Source organism: Paramormyrops kingsleyae, chromosome 7 (genome assembly GCF_048594095.1).
Source record: "Paramormyrops kingsleyae isolate MSU_618 chromosome 7, PKINGS_0.4, whole genome shotgun sequence".
NCBI classification, from domain to species: Eukaryota; Metazoa; Chordata; class Actinopteri; order Osteoglossiformes; family Mormyridae; genus Paramormyrops; species Paramormyrops kingsleyae.
In genome coordinates this window covers 14111049-14126428 of record NC_132803.1, presented here as the reverse complement: position 1 = coordinate 14126428, position 15380 = coordinate 14111049, and the positions used below count along the sequence as shown (strand labels likewise).

Below are 15380 nucleotides of genomic sequence, written 5' to 3'. Positions count from 1 at the left end.
CAAGGATGAATGTCATAACTGATTTCTATATTTACTGCAAATCTAGCTCCACAGGTTTGTCTGTCCTCACGTGATACGTGTACTAAGTGAAACTGAAAACAACTCTAAAGGTTCCATATATATGACCCGAAAGCTAAAAAGAGAGAGAATTGAGCTTATATAACATAATAAACCAAAACTCAATTTCTGAGGCAGAACACCCATAGTAAGAATTTGTTGCATAATATAATAATAAAAATGAAACAATACCCTACTGGTTTGTCATGCAGAAGAACATGCAGAATCGGGACTGGTTTAGGAACTGCCAAAATGACCTCTGAAAGAATCTGGTCATCCGAAGTGCAACTGAACCCACAACCTCCCGGAATGTTACGCCATGGTGAGAGTAAGAATTCACAGGTTCTTCACACAAAGATAATCATCTTCACTTTCTGGAACTTTCATCATAGTAAAAAATACATATTCTCCATCTGCTTTTAAAAATATTAATGCTGATATTTCCATACTAGACAGAAGGAAATAAAACCATACAGATTCACATTTCTTTTCGTCTCTCAGGGGTTTTGTAACATTGCCTTGGTAACGGGATGGATCCAGTTTCAATTGGTTTCCCAACTGCTGGAATGTACAGCCGTCTCAGACACAACATCTCTGTTAATACCAGTGTAAATGATCATTAAACCCCCAAGCACAGAAGTGGGACGTCATCTTTACCTCCAGCAATAGAGGGCAGTGTTGCCATAGATGGCTTATAAAAGTTTACAAGGAAGGCCTTTATTTAAGGAAATGTATAAGGGAAACTCTTTAATGGTTGTGTTTTGTTTCTTCCTTCATGTTAATTCTAATATGGACACTTTATTCTTATTTGTTTTACATTTGTATTCGCTTTTTATATCAGAGACTTTTATTATGAAGTTCATAAAAGGAAGTGCAGTGGCGCTGTTTGTGAATGTTCGCGTACTTTCACGTTATAAGCCTCTGGCTGGTGTGCGAAAGGAGCATATATTAACTTGCATGATTTAAGGCTTTCTCCTACCTCTCAGCTCCTGGCTAATAAAGGGCACAAGGTACGGTTTTTGGCAGTTATATTGTGTGGTAAATTTAATTGTTTAAACATATTGCCTTATCAGCATTGTAGTTTTACCTTATAAGTTATATTGTTTACAGTAGTTCAGGGTTTATTCGATCATTGGTATATTTTATGTTTCTTAATTGCACTCTAAAGGGAGGTTGTTAAGATTGTAATTAATAAAATCATACAGGTAGCACCAAAGGAGAGGTTGTCAATGTTTAAAATATATTATATATATACTTCGTTGTCGTTGTAAATGCTTTATATACATTTAAAAATACATTATCAGTGTTAAAATAAGTCTTTTTAAAATATTGTACAGTGGTAAGGCAAGGATATAATTTAATGCATATAAAAAGGGGATGACATTGTAATGTAATTTATAGTAAATACGTATACATTATTGTATATGTTTATTACTAACATTGGTGATGATTCATACCATTTACAGGCAAATGTCTATTGTTTGTTTTGTTTTTATTCAGCTCTTACGGTGTTTTGAATATTAAAAAACCTTTATCAAACATCAGTTAGAGAGTAAAGTGCTTATGTTCAGCCGGGAATGCTACAACCAGTTTGCTGTCATACATCCTCATCTGTGGCTAATAATCATCAAAAGACTGCTGTAGGGGGGGTTCATAGTCTAAGGCAGAATTTTACATTTTTGAGTGTTCAAAACATTCATCAGTCATGAAAACACCCCATGCTTTTATTACTGTCATATACCAGGCCTTTTCAAGGCTTTATTTAACTACCAGTTGGTGTTTCACGTAATTTTCTGCTTCCAGAAAACTGTATTTTTCTGTCCCTCTAATATCTCTAAAAGCAGATCAAACACTATAAAATATCTACCGCTCTGACAATCACATGTGAGCCAAGTCTAGAAGTGTGAGTATTGATACTCTGACCCTCAATGTACTTCCTTTGAGTTTTTCAGTCCCTCAACAGCCATGTTTAGGCTTTGCATAGAAAGAAAACGGGATATTTGCCATGCACTTAAGCTCATTACATACAATTAAAAACGCTAAAAGGGTCATGGGGTTAGCATTTTAATCAATCTGAGTTGTTTTTAAATCAATCAGTCCTCATTGCTGAGGACCTGAGCAACTGGACCAGGCCGAGGGGATGCCCATGGATCCAGAAGTGCTTCGTCGTGTGGTGGGTGTGCTCCACAACCTGACCTGACCTGACCTGAGGTGCTTTTTGCTATGTATTGCAACAGATACCATCTCAGATTTTCTTCTCAAAAGCAGGCGTGTCTGTTTTCCATTTTTTGCCAGGGATGAAATACTTACAAGATATGAATGTCTTCACATAAGCTGTTGCAACCAAGTCAACCCTACCCAAGCTTAAGGCTTATAGGTCCCGATAGCTGGAAGGGTAACACACTCTGATCTTAATGAGGATGTTTCTGTAAGAACTGTCACTGGACTGCAGGCCAGGTGTGTAAACATGGCTAAGGGTTGTTGGCCGCTTATGAGTCATTTAAATTCTATAAAATACCTTCCTTCTTTCCACTTGGAGCCCTTCCTTGTCCAGGTATTAAGGTATTTACAAAGGAATCAAGCAGCCAGGAGCAACAAAAACAAATCAATTAATGTTTGACCATCAGTGTGGACTATAGCAGAAGCCTGGGATTGAATCAGGCAGCAGGGTTGCCTCTTGTAACCCAGGTGGCCCCATCAAGGAAGTACCAGCAGACGATTTGAAAGAGGGATCATTTGTTGTCGTGATTCTCATTGCCCCTGGAGCAGAACCCTTGTTCCTCTCCTATTACCCAGCTTATATCACCTCTCCTGCCGAATTTTAGCCTGGCTAACAAAGGGACCATTTTTTGTTCCAAGTACTGCGCATGTAACGCTCAAATGGGTGTGATGTTTTATTCTAAAAAAAGAACAAAAAAAAATAGATTTGCTAGACGTTCAGACTAGAACTTTGCAATAAAAGGCTCACTGAACCTTCAGAGTGTTGAAGACTCCATGTTAAAGAGCTGAGGGGTAATTTGTCCACAGACACCTGAAAGAGCCCCTGTGTGACACCAGGGAACACTGTCACTGTCCTTCTATATCATGTCACACAATTTCAGGAATGCCCCCCCACAGTCAGACATGCTGAGGCACAGAGAGGATGACTGTGAAAGAGGGCGTGGCTTACCTCCATTACGGAACGTAAAGTCAGGTGAGCTGCGTTTATTGTCCTGATTTTTATATATACATATACATATACATATATTTATATATATATATTTTTTTGTGTGTGTCCCTCATTCTCTGCCTTAGACATAAATTACTATGGTCTGTTGATTCTTGTCCTGAAAGTTGCCCCCCCCCCCCCCCTTGCCGGTAGCATGCCAGCTGTTGGTTCTGTTGTGGGTTCTGTAATTTCATTTTGGATCCCTTCCTTACCCAGCTTTTCTTGAAAAGGAAATTCCAGCTCATTGCAGTCTCATCACATGACACTGTCACTGCTGCAACGCTTGTCACGAGCATTTAGGCAATGTTTCCAAGTTAGAATGGAATGTACAGATTGCTGGTAAATGTAAACCAAGCAATGCTGCTTGCCTGTAAATTGGAAATATATCATTGGGGATGATGTTTGAACGTAAGCTTCTTTAAAGTGAGTGTACTTTTAATATACATTTTTTTGTACATAGACATTTTTTAATTAATTGGATGGCTGTTTTTGACTGACTCACAAAGAGCCCGTGCAGCTGTCTATCACAACCCAGAACCCAGTTCTGAAAGTACTGCAGCCAGTGTATGTATTTCACAAAGGACCTTTGGGTTTGCTCTTGTTTGTATTGGTGTATCAATGTGTTTTTTTTCCCCCATGTGGGGAAGGTCCTAATTGAGTAAGTGGCGTGCCTGAACAGTGGAGCCTGAACGATTTCCTCAGGGAATGTGGGAATCACCTGCTGGCTGAGATATGCTTCACTTGTTTGGTCCTGCAATGTACTGTAGTACAGATTCCGAGCTGTAGGGGCCGTTTATGGTGATCAAGGTGTTGGTGGACTCAAGTCTGTTAAACATTTTCTGTAGCAGAAAGTGATTTGCTTGTTTCTTCATGCAAAATGGTGCTTTGCACATGGTCCTTCTGATTATGGAGGATGAGACCTTTAACCTCACTGTATTTTTTGGACAACCTTCCAAACTGTCCCTTTGATCTTAATGTCTAGTTTCTCAGAGAATAAAGTTTTCTCCTGTCACCCTCTCTAACCCTGTCACAAATGCAGACCTTCTCTGGCCTGTCTTGTTATCTAAACTGCATGCTTTAAGTAAAGTGAAAAGTCAGGTTCTGGACTCCTTACTGATATGAATAAAATGCTCACATTACCAACATGTTTCCAAATTTATTCACAAAGATGTGTACACACATAGGCTACCAGTCAAAAGCCACAGGTTATTCCTTTCTCTTCCATTATCATAAAGTGTAGATTTTTTTCTTGTTAAGCATTGGAAAGTTGAGTGAACAACTATGAATGAAAATATAAGTCAAATAAAACAAGTTGCCTTTATAACATGGAAAGTGTATGTAACAGTGCATGTCTGATGTCCTATTAACTGGTTGAGTGGTGATGGCATAGTCAAACTCAAGACTGTCCTTTAATTTTAAATGCACTAGGTTAAAGTCTTTCATCCAGAAACAGAGCAGTATTTAATGTCCCTTGTAGAAGTACAGTGGGATGTAGGGATAGGTGCTGTACCAGCACTGAAAACTGAGGATCTTATACTGAGGATGGTTCAACTTGCTTCTCTAATGAAACAGTCCAGAATGGAATGCTGTTTTTGTTAAGGGGTAATCATTTTATTGCACTGCAGGCTGCAGTTTTGGCACATAACACTGGAAGCAAGATTCGTATCTGATTATATGGATCGCATGTGATCTTGTTAGAGGCTCGTGGTTACCTATAGCCTTCTTGTTAACCAGTTTCATTGTGATAGGTTATAAAACTGACTGCACTTTACCGTATGCTTAAGAAGTCACTTAAATACAAGTACCAGGTGTTGGGAGGTACTGACAACATGACATTAGAAATTAATTGTCATTGGTGACACACCACAGCACAACAATGAAATGTGTTCTCTGCATTTAACCCATATGTGACAATGGGAGCAGTACCTTGCCCAAGGTACCTCTTTTGTGCCTTGCTGGTCAAGGATTCAAACCTGCATTCTTTCAATTACAAGCGCATGTCCCTAACCATTAAGCCACCACTGCCCACATACATTGTAGATTTAATCTCTGGAGTTTATGGGAATAACAATAGTAAATACAATGCAGTAGATCCCTACAAAAGTGTCAAATTTGGTATTTTTTTTTCCACAACTAAATTAAAACTTCGTTGAAGCACAAATGGGAGTCACAGCTAAATACGGCACGATGGCTCAGCACCTGTCTAACATCAGCCCGGAACGCGCGCCGGTCACGTGACGCTCGGCGCTCTTGTCGGACATGCGGGCCAATCGCGCGTGAGATCGCGTGGGCGGGTCTTGCCCGCGTGTGTATAATGTGTCGCTGAAACTCCATCCTCCTCCATCACCCGCCGTTCTGCAGCGTTCAGCAGCGTTCAGCCTAGAACTTCAACGTCAATGTATTACGCCAGACTTGTGCCGACCTTTTCCAAGGCGGCCTCGGACGGCATTCGGAGCATCGCCGTCTCATCCGGCCGGAGACTGCGCTCCACCGTTGCCTCCAAACGGCGCGATCCGGTTGCGGAGGAACAGCCATCCGACCCCACATGCACGGTGGTGAAGAAAGCCGCCCAGGTCGACCTGATCAGCCAAACCGGTACCGCCACGCAGGATGTCCGGATCAGCAGCATCTCGGTCGACTTCGAAAACACCAAAGAAGCGTACAGAAGCAAGGACACGCTCGAGCTGCTCAGAAGTTTGCTGGTCTTCAAACTTTGCTCATATGACTTTCTGGTTGATAGGAACAAGGAGGTACGATGTCGCTATTCCGCATTTACGGTAACAGCATTAGGATGCGAGGGACTGGCGCTGAAATGACGATAAAACATATAAAACCGGTGTCCGCTTTAGTCTGACGCACTTTAGATACTTATTCGTTTTATATGACATAATTAACCAACTAAATAAAAAGTCAGATCCGTGTGAGTAAACTGTCGTTAGCCGAGTGGTTTTCATTTGCTGCATCATCATCTCTCGGGTAGATCCGCGGATTTCGTTTTTTCATTCATATGTTTTAATTTGGCATAAGTCCCTCTTACATCCGCGTTAATAATAATGCGTTTCGGTTGTGTTTACTTCCTGGTTACGTTTACTCCGTTTCGATTCAGTATTACCCCTGTTTACATGTATTTAGCAGATGTCCACGTTATCCATGTACAAATGACAAAAGCAATTTCCCCGGAGCAACTGCACATGAAATCAAACTTAAGTCAGAATATTCATCCTTGGTGGGCAATTATGCAAATTACTTGACAACTAATTGTATTTAAATTGCATCGCTTGTTTGTGGATCCGATCCAAAATGATCGAGCTCTACGACGTCTAACTTTCTAACTTGTTACTGTCGTGTTAACTATCGCTACTAATAAACGTATCTGAAATTTGTTATTCCTGCGGAGACAAAATCCAGTTTTTCTGTGTTTCTGCATAGATGAGTTTCCAGTTTGCATCGTATGAGCCTGTCATGAAGTCTCCCCCGATCGCTTATTTTTCTGCCTTACGATACACTTATGACGGGTCTGTTTATGACTGAGAAATTACCCAGAAGTCTGATGAACCTGGAAAGTTATAGAATGTAGTTACTCGCAGATTTGAAATGATAGACATGGTGAAACACTTAAGTATAAATCTTTTTTGAAGTATATCTACACCTTTCTTTGCTTGGAGAAATGTTGTATATTATACACGCACACATAAGATGTACCTCTTTTCTCCCCCAAAGCTTATGGACATGACCAGGAAGCTCCTGGGCCAGAAGATGTTTGAGAGGTTGATGAAAATGACCTTCTACGGGCAATTTGTGGCTGGGGAAGATCACGAGGCTATCAAGCCGTTGGTCCAAAAGAACCGGGCTTTTGGCGTGGGGTCGGTCCTAGACTATAGCGTGGAGGAGGACCTGACCCAGGAGGAGGCTGAGAAGAAGGAGATGGAGTAGGTACCTTCGACATCCAAAAGGGCTGTGCAGCAGAGTCACCGGAGATGTCTTCCATGCTGTGAAATCTGCTGTCCCTCGCTGCTGTCAAGTTTACATTCCAGGCAGCATATTCATACTGTGCTCAGATGTCCCTCTGGAATGCAGCGCATTCTCTATTCAGGCCAAGGAAGAATGTCGTTCTGCAAATAAATTAGTTTTGGGTACGCCCAACATATTCAGTTAGCTGTTTTCTACTTGATAATTCCTTGAATAAAAATCTAGAGAGAGAAGTTCTATGTGTTTCCTGTACAGTAGTGACTGTGATCATGATTAGATTTGTGAGATTATGTAACACTGGCAAATAGTTTTTTTAGGTAGGCTTAAAATGGGGGACATGCAGTACTTTAGTTTGGAAAGAATTCAAATTGAACGGTGTGTTTGAAAGGCTGTCTTCCCTGGGACTGATGGAAAACAGGCGCCATAGGGAATCGCACTCAAATTTCATTGCGCACTTGGCAGCAGAACACACCCCCCAAACACCTACCACATCTTCAATAGGCCTAATGACACACTCCCCCCTTTTTCAGCCTCTGAGACTTGGTGTAGTTGCTGTTGTCATCTCATTGGTTGCTGAGGGCAAGGCCCCCTGCATCTTATTGGGTGATGGAAAGGGCAGATTCTGTTTAAGGAAGTCCCTTACGGGCTGCTTGGGAGGCGATGAAATATGAGTCGCTCTTCTGAGGCAGTTTGTGGCTGGAGGGCGGGCGCTGTTGCGTAATGTTGCTGCCTCGCGCTGGCAGGCAGGATCTGCACACACACTGACGCAAACAGAGAGCTGAATTTGAAACTGGGCCCAGCACCGACCCGAACAGCCTTTCTCAGAATTTTTGTGGCATTTGCCGTTTTGCTTTGAGGGTTATTTGTCCTGAATGACCCAGGATTAAATCCAGGAAGCAGGAATGTCAGTAACTGTAAGGATCTCAGGTCACACACCCAGTCCCATCTACCAGGGTTTCACTTAATCCTAAAACCGCTTAAAGGCCGTTTATAAGGATTCGGGGCTGACTGTGCCAGATTCTTTTAACCGTAGATAGCAAGTATGTTTGAGGTCAGGTTTGCATGCGATGGCTGCGGGAGACGCCTTATCAGCAGATAAGCAGTGTTAGCTTTTCGGAGGAGGCTTTTCAGATCCTGGCCTGCATTGGTCTGGTCCTCGCCCTTTTAGAGAGTCGTCATTGGTGCTTATCCACCGGCTGCGGTCAGATGACCGGTGAGGAGATCAGCTTTCGGAATGTAACCTTGGCGGCTACATTGCCAAGGTGATGTCTGAGTGTTGGCAGGCAGAAAGGATGACGCCACTGACTGCAGTTGGTGGTTATCAGGTATTTGACCTTAACGTGGCTTGTGTCACAAGCACAGTTGTGTCACTCTAGTGTCACATAAGTTCGATGTTCATATTGTTAGTTTCGTTTTTATTAACACATTTTTTACTCTCTGTTTTCAGTTCATGCATGTCTGAAGTGGAAAAAACAAGCCCAGGTATGTATAATTATAAACGATTTTTATGGAATTGGTGAGTTGAAATACGATTGATTATAGTGACACCATCCATGTTCTTATTGTTTCAGAGTATTTCAGAGAACATGGCACTATTCAGGACAGTGCGTGTACAGTACATTCTGGCCTCCCCAAATTAAGCGGGTGTCAGTCTTTTGCTCTCTCTTCTGTCCACTCTAACCGCAGTGGGTACCAGATGTACCCACGGCTCTGTGAGCTGAGGATGACCACTGGCGATCAGGAAGCAGGGGTCTCCCTTACCGGGGATATTTAAGAGGGGGGCACATTGCTGGGAATTTACAGGCCCCCACTCTCCCCAAAAAGGGTTGCAGCTGCTATGTTTTCTCTCGCCAGCCATCATCTGGGGTGAGGCGCGGGGGTTGACATAGCTCTGCGTTTACTTTGGGGTAAAGCCTGGAGTGGCAGGTTTAACTGTACAGTGTCACTTTTGCTTTCTATTTCCCTCTTTCCCCATGATTAAAATTGTCAGTGGCTATCTTTTAAATTGTTTGCCTTGTTTCTTAATATTGCAGTAGAAACAGCAGTAAAGTGTAAGGTCTGTCTGAATTTTCAGATGTAATACAGACTCCCATCAGCAGGTGGCTCTCTACCCTCAAAGTCCAAGCTGTATTACCGTTCCCGCTTCTCCCTGCAGGCACGGAGCACCGTGAGAAGCAGTACCAGGCACACCGGCGGTTTGGTGATCGGCGAGGGGGAGTGACCAGTGCCCGCACCTACTTCTACGCTGACGAGTCTAAATGTGACCAGCACATGGAGACCTTCCGCAACTGCATCCGTGCCTCGGGTGAGGTGAACGCCAGTCACTGTCACTGTTTACGATGTGTGACTGTTTCTGGACTAAGTCCCCACTTTCTCCCACGCCTGATAGTTAGATAGTTTAAAGAACTGTTCGATGGCACTTGGCCATTTTAAAGAATTTCCCCCCAAAACCAAAAGCCTGAGTCCTTTGAAGTGTGGTGGTAATTACATTTGCTAGGCAGATTTGCAAAAAATTGTGAGTGGGATGAAAATAAAATCTGACACTCATTTTACTGGGTAATCTTTTCTCCTCCCCCAGGTGGGAGCTCTGAGGACGGCTTTTCAGCCATTAAATTGACCGCTTTAGGAAGGCCTCAGTTCTTGGTGAGTTTGGGAGGGGTTTGGACTGGAGTCGCGGTGAGTTGATGCGTTTCCCCAGTATTGCGGCTGACTTTCGGTCCTCTCTGGCACCAAAGCTCCAGTTCTCGGAGGTGCTGGTGAAGTGGAGACGCTTCTTCGGGTTCTTGGCAGCTCAGCAGGGAAAGGAAGGTCTGGCGGCGTTGGAGCAGAGGTTGGAGCTGGAGCAGTTGCAGGTACGCGGCCCGTGTTACACCCTTCTGCCGCATCGGGAACCTCGAGGTTCAGCACACATCCACAGCTTTCCAGGCATTCATTCGGCCAGCTCCTGCAGGGGGTTTGATTTGATTTGTCCACACTATCTTGATGTGGTTAAGACAAGCACACCTCAGGGTGGGGGGGGGGGGGAGGCAGATAACAACCTATTGTTTAACCCCCTTTGTCAGCAGTACGTAGTCGATCATTATGGCCACCGCAAAGAAAAGCAAATACTAATTTAAAGCGATAAGTTTTCACATGATCAAATCACAAATGCCAATAACCTGCTTTTTCCAGGCTGAAATAAATTTGAAGTTTCCCTATGCATGCATGGTTTAATAACCAGTCTTTATGAAACCGCATGATTCTATTGCTTTTTATAACCAGTAATGTAAAACTCAGAACTTGTTAAAAGATTTGTTAGGGGATAAAAGCCAACCACAGTTGGACCTCGTAACTCACTGGACATGTGAGTGACTCATGTCTAGGTGAACAGTCTGACGCGGACACGCCCAGTCTTCAGTGTGACGTGCATGGCTTTCAGTTTTATTGCTGCCCTTTAATGGTGACTCCTACATAGTCATTCCTGACAGTGACCTCCGACTCCACCTATGACACATCCTGTTTTCATGGTCTCTGCAGGACAGCTTGGCGAAGCTGGGAGTGGCCGGCAAGGAAGATCTCCACAACTGGTTCACGGGGGAGAAACTGGGATTGTCTGGGTATGTCAGCACCTCTATACATGATCATGTGCACATCTGTGCTGGCGTGACGTGTGATATGTGGCACTGTGTCCCCAGGGTGTAGCACCCTCATAAAACATCTAAACACACTTTCACTGAACACCAACTCGGTCCCATCTGCCGTCCCTGCAGGACTATAGACTTGCTGGACTGGAACAGTCTGATTAATGACAGGACCAAGATCTCAAATCTACTGGTTGTCCCAAATCTTCAGGTATGCTCTTTGTTTACATACACGACTCATGGTCACTGCAATCTGCAATTCCCTCAAGCGTGCATAATTTCAATTAAAACAGGATTGCTAACACGTGCCCCTACCTGTAGGGGGTGGTAGAGGGGTAACACTCACTGGTTTTGCATCCTCCACAGACTGGACATTTGGAGCCGCTGCTTAGCAAATTTACGGACGAGGAGGAGAGGCAGATGAAGAGGATGCTGCAGAGGATTGACGTACTTGCCAAGGTGCAGATTGATTGGTTGACTGGTTTGGGTAATTGCTATAGTATGATGCATAGGTGCGAGTAGGATATTTGGGAAGTATTTGAGTAAATGAGTATTGAACACAGTCTGTTGGCATAGTTTGGTTAAATGGTTCCTTATGGTGATGATCAGAGTTAAACCCATCATACATCAGTTGAGGGATCCAACCAACCCGACTGGCTGAATGAGGCTGCAGGTGTAGTGAATGAGGCTATGTTTTCCAGCACGCCTTGAGCGAAGGCGTCAGGCTGATGGTGGACGCCGAGCAAACCTATTTCCAGCCAGCAATCAGCAGGTTGACCTTGGAGATGCAGAGGATTTTCAACAAGGAAAAGCCCATCATCTTCAACACCTATCAGTGCTATCTCAAGGTGAGCCCTTTCCAGGCAGCGAATAGTACGTCTATGTTAGCGTCTAGCTTTACCCTTGCATTTGCTGTATTTTCTGACCCCACTAGCCGGTGCTCTTTGTTTACTTTGGGGCATGCTTTGAAATGGTAAATGTACTGCATTTATATAGCGCTTTTCTACTCCTTCGAGTACTCAAAGCGCTTTACAATGTATGCCTCACATTCACCATCCACACACACATTCATACACCGGTGGCGGAGGCTGCCATGCAAGGCGCCAACCAGCTCACCGGGAGCAATTTGGGGTTCAGTGTCTTGCTCAAGGACACTTTGATGGGGTCAGGAGGACCCGGGGCTCGAACCTGCAACCTTCCAGTTGCCGAACGACAGCACTACCTCCTGCGCCGCCATCTTCCCAAACCCTTTGAACCCTTTTTTGAACAGAGAGCACCATCTAGTGGAGTCAGAAAATACAGCAAATGGTTCATGATGCATCATTTTGGCCATGATTACCCTAGACTGTGAAGGTATCATGTTCCCTGTGGGTGTTTAGCTCTTTCCTGACTAAGCACAACCTCCTACCTTCACTCCTCGCCCCCCAGGAGGCCTATGACAATGTATCTGTGGATGTGGAGCTGTCCCGGCGGGAGGGCTGGTACTTTGGGGCTAAGCTGGTGCGTGGGGCCTACATGCAGCAGGAGAGGAGCCGGGCGGCGGAGGTCGGCTATGAGGACCCCATTAACCCTGATTATGAGGCCACCAACCGGATGTACCACAGGTAAGGGTGGGTTTTCATGGTGCCTCTATCTCGTGCTGGCAAACCGTGACCATGTCTTTGTACAGCTCAGTGCAATGACCCTTTTCCTTGAAGGTGTCTGGACTTTGTGCTGGAAGACATTGAGCACAGGAGGAAAGCCAACATTATGGTGGCTTCGCACAATGAAGACACTGTCAAGTTCACCTTGCAGAGGTGAGACTCCACATCAGAGAACTTCGTCCATCTCCTTTACGACTTCTCGGTAACAGAGTGATTCGTACAGGAAACGGTACTGATGCTCTCCACTGATCCTTCTTTCCCGTTTAGGATGAACGAGATGGGTCTCTCCCCCACGGAGAACAAAGTCTACTTTGGTCAGCTGCTGGGCATGTGTGACCAGATCAGCTTCCCCCTTGGTGAGGCTTCTACTCAGGCCTTCCGGTTGGCAGCCATAGTGACTGTAACGGGGGTGGTTACGGGTGCCAGTTACACTTTTGACTTCACCCTGAGGTGCCTGGGGCACCAGCTGTCCTGTCAGATAGGCAGCTTAGGCTCAGCTCACTGCCCATAGCCATTCCAGCACAGATGAGATGCTGAGAGATTTCAGAAGCTGCAGGCAGTATGTGTGTGTGTGTGTGTACTCCTACACAGACTCCAGAGTTCTGATACCCTCAGTCACCATCTTGAAACACACTGAGATTACTGTAAAATTCTAATTACATTAATTAGTCGCCCACCCACATATTGTAGTTTTACGGTCATACTGATTGTTGTCTTCAGTATAGGATTATTGGTGTTTCCCTTGTGCTCTCAGTATTGACCATGTTGCTGTTTTTTCTTCTAAATACAGGCCAGGCTGGATTCCCAGTGTACAAGTATGTGCCCTATGGTCCCGTAAATGAGGTCATACCATACCTATCGCGCCGCGCACAGGAGAACCGTGGCATCATGAAGGGGTCGACTCGAGAGCGCCACCTGCTGTGGAGAGAGCTCAAGCGCAGGCTGGCTAGCGGGGAGCTCCTGTACAGTCCAGCCTTATAAGAGCGGTGGTTTTGTAGAGGGAAGGTAAGGGAAGGGTGGGAGACAGTGTGTAACACTTCTGGTTCATAGCTCTTGTGAACTGAAAATCAAAGGAGCTGCATTCGTTTGAGACGGAATGGGAAATTCTGTGTTTTTTTATATCTTTTCAGGCTCCCTTAGCGTGAACTTCTACCGTAGTGTAAACTTCTGTTAAGGTTTAATATAGTACAGCCTGTATCATTGATTGCTCATAATACCCTGTGCCTTGTTCTTTCTTAAGCTGTACATACTTCTGTTCCTCGTCTTGTCCGTATGTAATATGTCATGGTTCCTTCTCAGCTGCAAAACTGAACAGTGTTAAGACTCATCTACAAGTGTGAGGACTAGCAGAAAATTAACACAAAGGCTTCTGGTAACAATATAAATAAACGTACTGTAATTATTTTGGTAACGGTCATCTGGTTACACTCCGGCACTCCGGTTTGTCGGTTTCTGTGAAAAGCTTTGTTTAGGGCTTGTTCCAGATAGACGAAGATGGGATTTTCATGGATACTTGTTCAGAATGCTTGTTCATGTATGACATGGTTGTATGTGTGTTTAACGTGCCTTGTACATTGCAGAATGTACACTAAAACAAAAACAACCCAACCCGGGTTAACTGGCAACCCAGCGCAGGGTGAATATTGGACAGAACACACACTGGGTTACTGTGACCCAGTCTCTAGAGTTACGTATTTTAATGATGGTGCGTGTTCGTTACAACTGCCCACCCACTGCTAAATGAAATTTACTATTAGTACATTTGTCTTCTACTATTAAATACATATTAGCACCACATTAACACCATCTTTGTCAAGTGATTGTATAAAATATATTCACTTGACAAATTCTTAATGTTGTAAATATTTATTACTGTTAATGTTAGCTGACAATAGACGAGATGGTCTAACGTTATTCAGAGAGGAGTTAAATGTAAAACTTGCATTATTGTTGATATTTAGAATCGAACTTTATTCAGAATTATATTACAAAATTACAAATATTACAATGATGATATTACATATATTATAATATTACAAATATTATAAGACAGTGAGTTGAAATTTACATCTGTGCGAGTATATAAAGCGTATCACGTCTGTGTGAAAGGGCATATGTATTATGTAGAGCAGGGATGGGGAATCTGTTCCATGGAGGGCCGGTGCAGCTTTTTGGGATGATCTCTCCATCAGCCAATAATAAAACTCTGGTCCTGGGGACCCACTGTCATTGGCTGATTGAGAGGCCATCCCAAAAACCCGTTCCGGCCCTCCATGGAACAGGTTCCCCACCCCTGATGTGGAGTTACACAACTTTTAAAGTGCCTCACCTTATTAAAGTGTTCCTGCAAACTGATTTATTCCAATGAAGTGTAAATTACACATGGATTGTTAAATGTGTTCTGTTGGGAAGTGCTAAGCTATGGCAGTTTTAGAGTGAATTTTCCTTTTTCTCTCACCAAAATAGCTTGGTGTTTCTCATATTTTTCAAGCCTGCTGTAAATCAGTCCTTGATTTATAAGGATTACGATCTGTTTTGCTGGCTTTGTGATGGTATCTGCCTTCCTGCGTCCTTAAGTGTTTAAAAATAAAAGAGCCATAAATCACACTGCATTCTCCAGTAAACATGATTCTCACATCACAGTCTGTTTTTGTTTCTTAGCGGTTTTGTGTCAGTCAGTGTGCAATATTCCTCTAGTCTGATGCTGTATTTCCTGTCGTTTTGAAGTGCGAAGCCCCTTTCAACTTGCTGATCCGCAGAATCCCTTAGTGCCACTTGATTGAAAAGCCGCGTGGGTGAAGGTAAAAGCCTCACTCAGAGTTGTACGGGAACTGGTGTCGACCCTGAAGGAAATCAAACTGCAAAATGCTGCTCTTATTGCTA

The 15380-nt window shown here is 43.8% G+C and overlaps 1 protein-coding gene across 1 annotated transcript; it reads left to right on the top strand.

The window, feature by feature from the left end:
* The first annotated feature begins 5554 nt into the window (after positions 1-5554).
* Positions 5555-15104, top strand: LOC111849964 (proline dehydrogenase 1, mitochondrial-like). Its single transcript, XM_023823326.2, has 14 exons — positions 5555-6015; positions 6986-7194; positions 8682-8716; positions 9390-9539; positions 9813-9877; positions 9970-10086; positions 10751-10830; positions 10984-11065; positions 11221-11313; positions 11556-11702; positions 12283-12458; positions 12552-12650; positions 12765-12853; positions 13288-15104. The coding sequence occupies exons 1-14, from the start codon at positions 5662-5664 to the stop codon at positions 13476-13478; spliced, it is 1887 nt and encodes a 628-aa protein (XP_023679094.1). The 5' UTR covers positions 5555-5661; the 3' UTR covers positions 13479-15104.
* Positions 15105-15380: the final 276 nt, after the last annotated feature.

Bases quoted from the DNA above. Each gene is read 5' to 3' on its own strand.
- LOC111849964 (XM_023823326.2), top strand. From the start codon at position 5,662: ATGTATTACGCCAGACTTGTGCCGACCTTTTCCAAGGCGGCCTCGGAC. The intron at 9,878-9,969 runs GTGAGTTTGGGA...CTGGCACCAAAG, and splicing joins TAGGAAGGCCTCAGTTCTTG to CTCCAGTTCTCGGAGGTGCT. The intron at 11,066-11,220 runs GTATGCTCTTTG...CATCCTCCACAG, and splicing joins TGGTTGTCCCAAATCTTCAG to ACTGGACATTTGGAGCCGCT.